Source organism: Porites lutea, chromosome 11 (assembly GCF_958299795.1).
Source record: "Porites lutea chromosome 11, jaPorLute2.1, whole genome shotgun sequence".
In the NCBI taxonomy this organism is placed as follows: Eukaryota; Metazoa; Cnidaria; class Anthozoa; order Scleractinia; family Poritidae; genus Porites; species Porites lutea.
Window position 1 is genome coordinate 14,014,127 of NC_133211.1, and position 11,172 is coordinate 14,025,298.

Here is an 11,172-nt window from a genome sequence, read left to right on the forward strand (position 1 = left end):
TCAAGCGATCCTGAAACGCTTTATGGATCTCAAGTTTAGCCTTTGGCTTGCGCTGAACTCAGAAAACCAAACCATGTTTCGTGACACTTAGAACTTTTTTAAGCTTCCTCTTTCCTCTTTCCTCTTTCCTCTTTCTCCTTTCCCGACTTATCTTAGACTGCGGGTCATTTAGTGTTTTGACAATCTTAACCGGCAGTCGACCTGGAAAAAGTTTCAAGTGTCACAAAACATGGTTTCGTTTTCTGAGCACAGCGTAAATCAAACGCTAAACTTGAGATCTACAAAGTGTTTCAGGATCGCTTGACTTTTCTTAATCGACATATGATAGTTTAGATTAGATGGATTTTTTCGATTTGTCAAATTTATTGAGAATATAGGACTACCGGTCATTTAATGTTTTAAAAACCTTGACCCGGGCAGTCGACCTGAAAAAAGTTCTTATTGTCACAAAACATGGTTTCGTTTTCTGAGCCCAGCGATACCAAATGCTAGACTTGAGATCTATAAAGCATATCAGGATCGCTTGACTTTTGTTCGTTGACGTATGATAGTTTGGATTGGTTGGGATTCTTAGATAAGTCAAATTTATTGAAAATACCGGACTGCCGGTCATTTAGTGTTTTGAAAACCTTGACGGGTTACCGGTCATATAGCCACAGCGATTTTGGAAACCGTATATTTCGTTATTGAGCATTGTTTCCAAGTAGACAAAAGGTATCTGCGGTACACTCCACCTCATCTATAAAAAATCCCCCAAGGAAGATAATCACTCATGTGAATTATGTAACAGGTGAACATGCTTGCAAACGAGGCGGTAAAAGTAAGCCGGCTCTAACCACTGAGGGGAATACCACCACCTGAAAACGCACAGTTGTGTATCAAGAATTAAAAAATATTTCGGAAGAAGATGGAAAAGGAGAAAAACATAACATAACATTTGATCTTCTAATTATGTAAACATAGGTCAGCTCCTGACAAAGAGAGGAGAGGGAAATATTGCAAATTCAAATTAGCTCCGTTTTTAAGCAATCAGAACAAATTGATTAAAAGCACAGTAAGATAAGGGTAGCTGTCCAAATAGAATTCACTTTCACAGAGCCACTGTCAGTAAATTTCAATTACATTTCAGTTTTACTAATTTTTCAATTTTTTTCCTTTCTGAAATTTGTGTCCATTACACTTTAGACTATCCCCACTGAAATAAGGAAGAGATGGAAAGTTTTCTCCTGGTTGTGTTTCTGATCATCAGCTGTGCATCACTTGCTTTCAGTGCTTGTAAGTATGCTGTACTAGTATACGTATTCATTTTACTCCACGCTGATTAAAAAAAAAAAAACAAGAATAAAAATTCAATCCGAATTTGGTTATAACCTATCCCACTCTCACTGCTATTGCACTAAATTAAGGGACAAGAGCTTCTAGTTGAGAGAATCTTATTTTTCAACATCAAAATAGTCAACTAAAAGACTTTGAACATCTTATGCCCGGTTCAAACATGCATTTCACATACGCCGAACTTGACGCTAATGAGGTTACTATGTTGTTCTCACTCATTTGCATTAGATTCGGCTCATGAGAGACAGGCTTTAGTGAAACAAACCCCTTCAGTTTTTTGGTGAAAATCTACTTACTCAAGATCTAGTTCTTAAAAATAACGGCATTGAATATCGTCAGATTTCACTGGTAGATTCAACGGATTCCAATTGAAATAATCAAAGGTTTTTTTAGTTATCTGTGGGCGCATGAGCGCATTGAGCCAAGATGAAGAGCTAAGGAAGCAAGCATGGCATCCTCACATTATTCAGCACTTATTTGACGTTACATAACCAGCTTCCAAGCAGGGCTTATAAGAATCTTGATCGCAAATTGTGTTGACTAGTCTGATATATGCGAAGCAACGGACTGAGATTATTAGTACGCGAAAACATACCGTCCCAGAAGGACGACGGTAAAATGTCACGCGTGTTTTGCTTGACATGACATCTATCTTTAAGTCCCTGGGATCCCTCTGAATTCCGAAATCTCTCACTTTGAAAACGAGGCTAAGTGCTAAACCGTTCTCATGGCTTGGGGCAGCTTAGTCTGTTACAGGGGCGTTGCGTGACGACACTAAAAACGGCTGTGTAGCAGACTAGGGGCAGCTCGGAAATTGCCTATTAATCAGATGTTCTTGTTTTCTCTTTTTCTTTACTAGCCTGGAGCTATGAAAGCCCTAATGGTAAGAAGTTCTTTACCTTTTAATAAATTTACCTTCCATTTTTCATGTTACTTAGCCTGCAAACAGGCTCCCAAGTGGAGCTCGACCTGGGAGAGAAAAAAGGCGGGTTAGGTGCCTTTTTTTCTTCCTCAGGCCACGCTCGCATCGCTTTGCTCGTCGATTTTCTTTTCCGCCCAGCTGCACTTAGGAGCTTGTTCGCAGGCTAATGTAACTAGTTAGGACAAGGCTCTCAACATTTTTTTCCGGGTTTTGAATCAAATCGCTATACACACTGGAGCTTAGAAAAGACTCCATTGACGCTTGCATTTCGCTTAAGTCACGTTTAATCAGTTGTCAACATTAGCAAATAATATTGCACTGTCACCTTCTGACGTCACAGTCAGCAAAGACCAAAGGAACAGTAGTCAATTTTGATTTCAGCAGTGCACTTTGCCGTGCAATTTAGTTTTTACCAGTTTATTTTCAAGAGCTTCAAATACCCTCGAATACTTTTGTACGTTCCAGGCCCTGCTAATTGGACGGGGGTCTGCAAGAATGGAACGAGGCAATCTCCAATCGACATCAAAAGCAGTGAAGCTGTTTATGACGAAGCCTTAGGTAAATTTGAGTTAAAGAATTACGACAAACAATTAACCCTCGATTTCACCGTTGCAAACAATGGGCACGGCATGGTAGTGTCATTGGGTGGCGGTGATTACGCTGTAAGCGGAGGAGGTCTTGACGGTAGCTATAAAACCGTTCAGTTCCACCTCCACTGGGGACCAGATGAAAACGCAGGGTCTGAACACGAGATGGACGGAAAGGCTTATCCAGCTGAGGTGAGAGGTGCACGAAACCTTGTACCGTTTACATGAGAAAGAAAACGTTGGCTCGGGTAGAAGATGTGATCACCTCGCCGGATCACCCTCCTTCCCGGGCCACCCTTTTTCGTTGGTAGGGTCACCCTCTTAGCCTGGCCGATTTTGCTCCATATAACACTAAGGCTCGCCTAGCGGGGTCAGATGCGCGAAAGCTGTTATCAGCTCTGCCCAAAAGGGGTATCTTTTTCAGGCGTCAGCTTTTTGAAAGGGTAGGAGTTTTACTAGTTGAAGTATATGAAAGGGTAGGGAAATCTAGCCTGCGTAGCAAGCGTTTCCGTGCGGTTTAGGAGTAAAGAACGAGGAACGAGAGTCAAAGACCTCGGGAAAAATGGCACAAGTAAAAGAGCGGAGGGGGGGTGGGGAAGAAAGGAAGTTTCCTTCCTTCCCCTCCCCCCTCTTTCATTTTTTGGCTCTCATTTCATTTCTCGCGCGGCCAAAACCGGTCTTTCTTTGCTCCGACACCAAATGCAAACGCTTGCTACGCAGGCTGAGGGAAATCTGTCATTGCGGTCTGTGAAAAAGACTTAAAAGGACTAATAGGCGCATTTTATGGATGTGAGAAAGACAAGAACACTTCCTGGTTTTCTGATTGATTCATATTTAACGGAAAGTGCATTTACAGCAGTTAAAAGGGATGCAATGTTTTAAACTAGGTGTGTGATTGGAGTACCTCTGATTTTTCAATAGAAGGTATGGGAACCTTTTCTGTCAAAAATGCTTTACAAAAGGGTGAGGGGTTCGACCTAGGTGGTACAGGCTCCCCATAAAAAAACTCTCTTGAGAATCCCCCTGTTCATGTTTGTTAAATTTGCCTTTTTTTGGTCTTTCTGTTCAGATGCACTTTGTAAGCATGAATACAAAATATTCCACTCTTAAAGAAGCACTCACACCGTCAGATGGTCTTGCCGTTCTTGGTGTCTTTATGGAGGTAACATTTTACTTAAATGGTTTTTTAGGCACGACGAGGGGACATCAAGGCTATACAAATTCAACTCGAAACAATTTTTCGGCGATGGGTCCACTCTGGATTTTCTTACTGGGAATCAACTGCTGCGATTCTAAGAATTTGCATTCAAAATTTTTTCGTTTATTACAACTCAGGTGAATATAGACGGAAGGGTATCATTTAAAAATGAGATACTGATGTCGTTCTAAGTATTTAATCCAATTACGGGTAAAATTGTTCTGCCCTTGTGCAGTCTGTTTCATGCTCTAAATGGCGATGTTTGTGAACTAGAAAATTTGATAGTTCGCTGATTAGACTTTCCCTTATTTATTTATTTATTGTGCCTATCGCGCAGAAAACCGCAAAAATTGTAAAATTATAACGCGACAAAGTAACGTGCCACAGGGCAACGTAAAACTTTTGAATTGCCGCTTGACTAAGGCCACGTCCACACGAATCTAGATGTTTTTGAAACCGCATTTTTTTTTACACAAATGGACCTTCCGTCCACACGAAACCAGTGAATTCACTCAGAAGACTGGGGGATTTCTGGAGGATTGCGGATTAGAGGTAACTAGATAGGTAACCACAGCGAAAGTGGCAGGAAAAGGCCAGTATTACCATTACTTGGATCATCGAAGTTTAAACAGAAAATTGATTATTATCTTCTAAGCGAGAAAATTTGCCATTCACAATTCCACATGATATCGCCGTTTGTCACTTTTCAGCGATTTTTTTCCCTTTACATCCGTTTCAGGTTGGAGGAGACGATAACTTTGCGTGGTCGTTTTTGGACTATGCCGCAAACGTTACTACCTGTAAGTTTTCGTACTGCTGCTACCCATGACTGTTTCTCGAGAAATTTACCTCAACCCTGTTTCAGACCAATAATAATTTTTCCCAAAAATGTTTAAGACCTGATCGCATGAACCAAAAGTTAACTCTTTACACTATTCCAGACTACACCACTGCATCACGTACACTTAAGACTTGATCCGAAACTTATCTTTGGTTCGCGTAAAATTTGTAATCACTACACAACGCCAATGTCACCCAAACTGGCCTTCAAACTTCATACTGTAATGTTCTTAAGATAACCATACCCACTGCCTCGTGCAAAGGAATCCGGGTTCTGGAATATTATTACTTGTAAAATCTGGAATCCTGGACTTTAGAATCCGGAATACAGCTCAAGGAGTCCGGAATCCATAATCCAAGTTCTACTGACAAAGACTAGAATTCAGCTCCTGAAATCCAGAATCCAAGACTGTCTTGGATTCCCTTACAGGCGCCGATACCCAATTCCACACATTGACTACACCCTGTCTAAAGAAAAAGAACCTTGCCCGATTTCAAACCACAAGAATTTGAACCTATACTCAATTTCAGTCGAGAATTTGTGACCTCGTGTTTTTGATCGAATCTCTTTGTGTGATTTGCTTTCCCAGTCAATACATCTGTTGTTGTACCAGCCTCAAAATTTGCAGTCTTTAACAACCTGCTGCCAGCCTCGAAGACCGACTACTACCGCTACGACGGCTCTCTTACCACCCCTACGTGCAATGAGGTTGTCACCTGGACTGTTTTCAAGAATACTGTCAAAATATCCCAGCGTCAGGTACAGTAAACAACTTAGGCTTGCGTGATGGCCTTTCCAGGGTAAGGGGAAGGGAGGGTGGGGAGACGTCTTCGGCCGCCTCAGCATTCCCAACCTGTCTTTAAGCTCGCCAGCCTTAAAGTCCGCAGGGTATGACAACGTACACGCAAGTTCTCGTTTCGTACACGCTCAATAGAAACGCCAAAAATTAGCTTGGCACGCAACTGATTCCCGGCGCTCACTAACTGAAGGAGCGTTTCTACTTGACGCCGCGGCGGCCACATTGGTGTTCCAAAACAATGAAATCGCGGCCATGTTAGTGTAACAAGAAAATCCTCTGGGAGTTGAACTTTTCTTATGAAAACGTCTTCTTTTGTTCCGATAAATTATCAGAAATGCTGGCCACGTAATTGAAAACGTTCTATAGGATGACACTGACAAACGAGGTTATTTGCAATCTAACAGTTCAGTTTGCACGCTGTGCAAGCGGCACGGCTTCCCCTACCAGCAGATGAAGACTATATGTATGATCTTTTCAAAAATTTCCACTCCATTCAGTAACTGCGAGCCGGCTAGATTTCTTAGAGCGCGTATTACTAGTATCTAAGAACTACCAGAAGCATATAACTGACCATAAACCTGCTACTGGAACTACTCACAATACCATCCCATATCATTTCCTGTTGGAAGCGATGTTCTATTTGCTTTTGATTGTAACAGCCCTGAGAAGCCGAGTAGTTTTACTGGAATCAAGCTATGAGCTTTGCCTTGTTGATAATTAATGCTAGTTCTCTATCAAAGTTGTAAACGAAACACTTTTTTTCCCGTTTTAGTGAGAGCACGGGAACTTTCAGTTAACATTGATTTCTCCTTTCAGATTGATCTCCTTCGTAAACTCAAACAGAAGGACGGTAAACTGCTCACGGAAAATTATCGTCCACCAACGCCACTCAATGGCCGAACCGTCAAGGCTAGTTTCAAAGCCACTTCTGTTGCAACTACTCCGCCGCCAGCTGCTGGCTCCACTATCATGCCAACAGGAGGCGCATCTGTCAGCAGGATGACCGCTGGCCTGTTTTTGTCAATGTTGTTGGTCCTCTTCGCTTTGCAGTAGTTTAAATTCTTAGGGTACTTTTGAGTCAGCTAAGCGGTCTTGTTTTGATCATCTAAAGAAGGGAACATGAGCTATGGGAAACATGAAGCTTCAGTCATCACTCGAACATGAAAAACATTCAACCCAACAAGTCAACACAATAGGTCACTTCTGAATTATTTCTCGCGTCTTTTTCAAAGTAAGTCAAGATGTCCAACCCTTCATACGTTATTTTATACTTCAGACCTCCCTTTAAGAGAGCTGGTTTAGCGTATTATTAAATATGTGTCTCGCAAAGCCTCGTGTAAACTTGAGGATGATAAACAGCTGAAGACCGCCCAAGTTATCTCCTTAAGGGCGGGGTTAGAAACTGGATGGGTGACCAGCCGCGAATAAGTCAAAATTCTCTACGCCTTCCTTTGATGGGATATAGTCAGCGCCAGCTGCGGAGTCTTAGAACATTGTGGGAAACCAGCATGAGAAAGGGCCTCAGAGACAAGCCTTCAGAAAATTAGGCTCTTTGCTTAAATACACTTTTAGAATTAAACGGAGTACTCAGGCTGCATGTTTTTCATAACTCGTGGGACAATAGGAAATAGACGCGAGTGTAACTTTTAGGGCATAGACTGTGTGTGCATTTTAAATATTTTGTTTTGAAATAAAGGATTGTTTGCTATTGCTATCCATGACTTTATCTCTGTCGAATAAGGGTTTGTTGATTTGGTTCAGAAGTGCGCACTAAGAGTACCCAGAAAGCTTTACAAACTTTTATTTGCCCTGTTATTTGGTCTTCTCAAATTATGTTATCACTGAAGTTCTTTACTGAAGATTTCCCGCTCAAGCCCTTTTCGCAGCAAATAACCGGAAACTTGGAACTTTTCAATTGCTTTTGGTAGTTGCTCTTCATTTTTTCAGGCTATCGTCTCAGACACGAAGAACAACAGGCGCCACGTAATGAAAGGGAAACTACGATTACAAGAGTTCAACAATTTTTCAATATTGATTTTCGAGTTTGGATCATTATTTGAATACTTGCCTGCCAGGAAAAAAGAAAATACCATTTTTTTGGAGCAGGCGAGGCGGGGGGAGAGGCTGAAGACATGAGGAACTAAAACAGAGTATTGTAACAAGGACCTTGACACATGATTCCGGCTCACGAGCATCTCACAAATGTTAAGCTCTTCATTGCGGCTAAATAAGGGTTTAAGTTTGTTTAATTTCTGCAAAGTGCCTCCTGGATCTGAATAATTTAAGCAATTTTCTTTTTGTCCGTGAATGTGACGGTTTCCTGCAATATTTTGTCACGCTGTTAAATTCTAACGGATAGTGATTTTCAGATCCAAATCTCGAAGAATGGATTGTAGCTTAAACCGAAGCTATATCAACCATGGAGAATTGCGATGTGACTCAGTCATGATTGCTCTTAAAGCTCATTTCTTCACTTGCCGGACCAAGTCATCACAGTTGGAGACTTTCAATCTGATTCGTGTAAATGTAACCCGATAAAAAGGTCAAAGGTCAACGGGGACGGTAAAAAAGAACCGCTCAGTGCCAGAGGTTTTTCTCGCGGCTTCGCCAACACCGAAAATTCCCCGCCGCACGCGAGAAAAACCTCTGGTACCCAGGGTATGATCAAGTCGCTTTATTTTCTGATTTTAACCATTCATATAGCAGTATGCTTTTATATCGGGAATTAAGCTCAAAAACATTTTAAAAACGCTCACTGCGAATTTTATGAACAATTTTCATGTCGGAAACGCATGTTTCCCTACCCTGGGTACCAGAGGTTTTTTCTCGCGTGCGTCGGGGAGCTTTCTCAGAGAGAAGAGAAGAGCTCTTCTCTCCTCTCCACTGTCATCTGGGTGAAAAACTGTCGCTCCAAAAAAGGCCTTAAACAGTGCCTAGGAGGTCTGAAATGCAGTCAGAATACAAAGAGAAACAAGAAGACGCTAAAGGTAAGCTTCAAAGCGATATTCAATGTACATTTTGCTAATTTAGTGAGCGAAGAATATTTCTCCATACAACGTCTTATAATTTTCTTTCTGTATGAATAATTAATTAGCTAAGTAGGATAATGTTGTTCAGGGCTCTCATAGTGAGCTTGGGCTACCTGTGCATGCACAAACAAAATTTATAAAACCATTCCATATTTTTTTTGTATCCTTTTATTTTCATTTGGTTTTGGCTGGCAAGATAAAACGCGACCTTCAACCTGTAATATTCGATAGGCCATTTTGACTACAAAGAAAGGGCTAATACAGGCTTTCGTTCAGCGTTTGTAAAACAAAATGGCGTTAAAGTCCTGTATTAGCCCTTTCTTTGTTTAACTTCGATGGCTTCTCCACGCTAAACTGATCAAGCGACGCGATGTTCTGACTCGTTGCTATGTGACGTCACACTTTCATCGATGACTCGGTCACAGACAAATACCAGAAAACAATTCTCAGTTTACACTCACGTGAGAAAGCAGAAATAAAAATGGAAAGCTTTTAGTACAGAAAGTCTAGAATATGGGAAATAAAAGAAGATAAATATACAAAAAGCCTTGCCAAGAATCAGGTCTATGCAACAGTTCATATGCAAGATATTCGGAAAAACGTTTTCCAAAATTTATAAAGCTTTGACGCCATTTTTGTGTCCCTTTCAGGGGCACAAATATGGCCGCCGGAAACCGACAGAAACATCTCTTTTTGAGTTTTCCTACTTATGCGTGAATTCTTCGCTTGAGGAACTCATATTTATTCTGAGACAAGGAATGTTTAGATAGCAAAATCTCCAAAAATCCGTAATGTTTTTAATCCACTTAAGAACTTTCCCGGGCCGCCAGCCAAATGCCCCGTCACCCAAAAGCCTGGAAATTGTCTTGAAATTTCAACAGGATTTAATCAATTATAACAAACAAACGTGATGTACAGGGTCCGCAATTTGGCAAGAACACATGGTAAGAACCTTCGAGCCCTAATGCGCATGTCGCTAGCGTTACTAAGCAACCATGCAATATCGAGACAGAAATTCAAGCGTCCTGTATAGCAAAACAAAGAACCCTATTGAACCGAAAATTTGTTTGTATAAAGGTTTTAAGGTGCTCTAAAATCACATGAAAGTAGAAACTCAGAAGAAGCGATAGTTTCTTTGTTTGAATTTTGGTGACGTCATGTGAAAACCAAGAATAGAGACGCCTCCTCCCTCTTGGCCAGGAGTCAACATAGCCATCGCGTTAGTCGCAGCAGTTGAATTCAAAGGCGCTGTTCCGCTTGGAACTTCAGGCTCCGTATCGGACATCAAAGAGTTGTGTACGTCCAGTGGGCTCTGTCAACGGTAGGCAGATTTAGATTGCAGGTTCAAATGCTCTGAAACATCCCATTTCGCTGCTACAATGTTTCATGTTCGATTTATACAGGGGCACCCAACGAGAATATAGTTCAAAACCACTTTAACATAGCATTGTTAAACGTATTTTATAAACGGTAAATACAGGCATATTTTCACGTGTTTTGATCCCCTAAAAATTGTTCATCTCTACGGATTTCCTAGCTGAAAGTCTAGTGATCCGAAAATTATAGGTACCAAAACTTACCTTTTCGAAAATTTCATCTAGAAAAACGGCTCCCGAAAATTCTAGGTGAGCTTTTTAGGGTAAAAATCCGTTAAAAATGGGCAATTATACCAGTTTTTAGATGTTCGAAAATCCTAGGAGAGGCAGGCAAACAAGAAATTCTAGATCTGCCTAAATTGTCTACCGAGCAGATATTTTCCGAAAATTGACGTTGGGTGTCCCTGTTTATTACAACGAAGTACAATCAATAGCATCTACATATAGCGACACGCATATTGTAACAAATATATCCCTTATTAGACTTCAATTCTGAAAGCGCGTGTCGAGGATACTCGACATCCGCACTGAATTAGGCCATTCTCGATCAGGGCGTAAGAAGACAGGGCGTTGAAACGCTCATACGCGCTCTGTGATGCGGAGTAGGACTCGAACTAGTCGGCCTTTCCGCTCTCGATCCGCTGTCAGGGCAAGAAAAATGAAGCCGTCTAACTGGAGGTAGGTTCGGATTTATTGTTTTATATCTTGAGATCGCTGCAATTTATAATTAGATTTGATATTTGGCGTATTTCTATGCGATATACAGAAAGTATTTAGGTGATATTTTACAGTTAGTCTTATAAGTTAAGGTGTTTTTTCGCCTTTTGTGTTTATGTAGTGTCATAATGGCCTATCGAATATTACAGGTTGAAGGTCGCGTTTTATCTTGCCAGTCAAAACCAAATGACAATAAACGGCTACAGAAAAAATATGTAATGGTTTTATAATTTTGTTTGTGCATGTAAATTTTAAGAGTGAACTTTTATGAACCTTTAAGGTTTTTTTTACTTCTGAAGTGACGACTTCATAATGGCGATAGCAAGGTTTTTGTTTTGTACGTTGGCGTTTAGCTTGTTAGTAAGATA

At 40.9% G+C, this 11,172-nt stretch overlaps 1 protein-coding gene across 2 annotated transcripts in view; it reads left to right on the top strand.

The window, feature by feature from the left end:
* The window catches only part of LOC140951960 (carbonic anhydrase 7-like), a 14,776-nt gene extending 7,380 nt beyond the window's left edge, over nucleotides 1-7,396 (top strand). For both annotated transcript variants that reach the window (XM_073401344.1, XM_073401345.1), the window contains exons 2-8: nucleotides 1,186-1,275; nucleotides 2,195-2,218; nucleotides 2,723-3,036; nucleotides 3,914-4,006; nucleotides 4,782-4,842; nucleotides 5,473-5,642; nucleotides 6,499-7,396. In XM_073401344.1, coding sequence (XP_073257445.1) covers nucleotides 1,212-1,275; nucleotides 2,195-2,218; nucleotides 2,723-3,036; nucleotides 3,914-4,006; nucleotides 4,782-4,842; nucleotides 5,473-5,642; nucleotides 6,499-6,735 — 963 coding nt within the window. In that variant the 5' untranslated portion in view covers nucleotides 1,186-1,211 and the 3' untranslated portion in view covers nucleotides 6,736-7,396. The remainder of the gene's footprint in view (nucleotides 1-1,185; nucleotides 1,276-2,194; nucleotides 2,219-2,722; nucleotides 3,037-3,913; nucleotides 4,007-4,781; nucleotides 4,843-5,472; nucleotides 5,643-6,498) is intronic.
* Nucleotides 7,397-11,172: the final 3,776 nt, after the last annotated feature.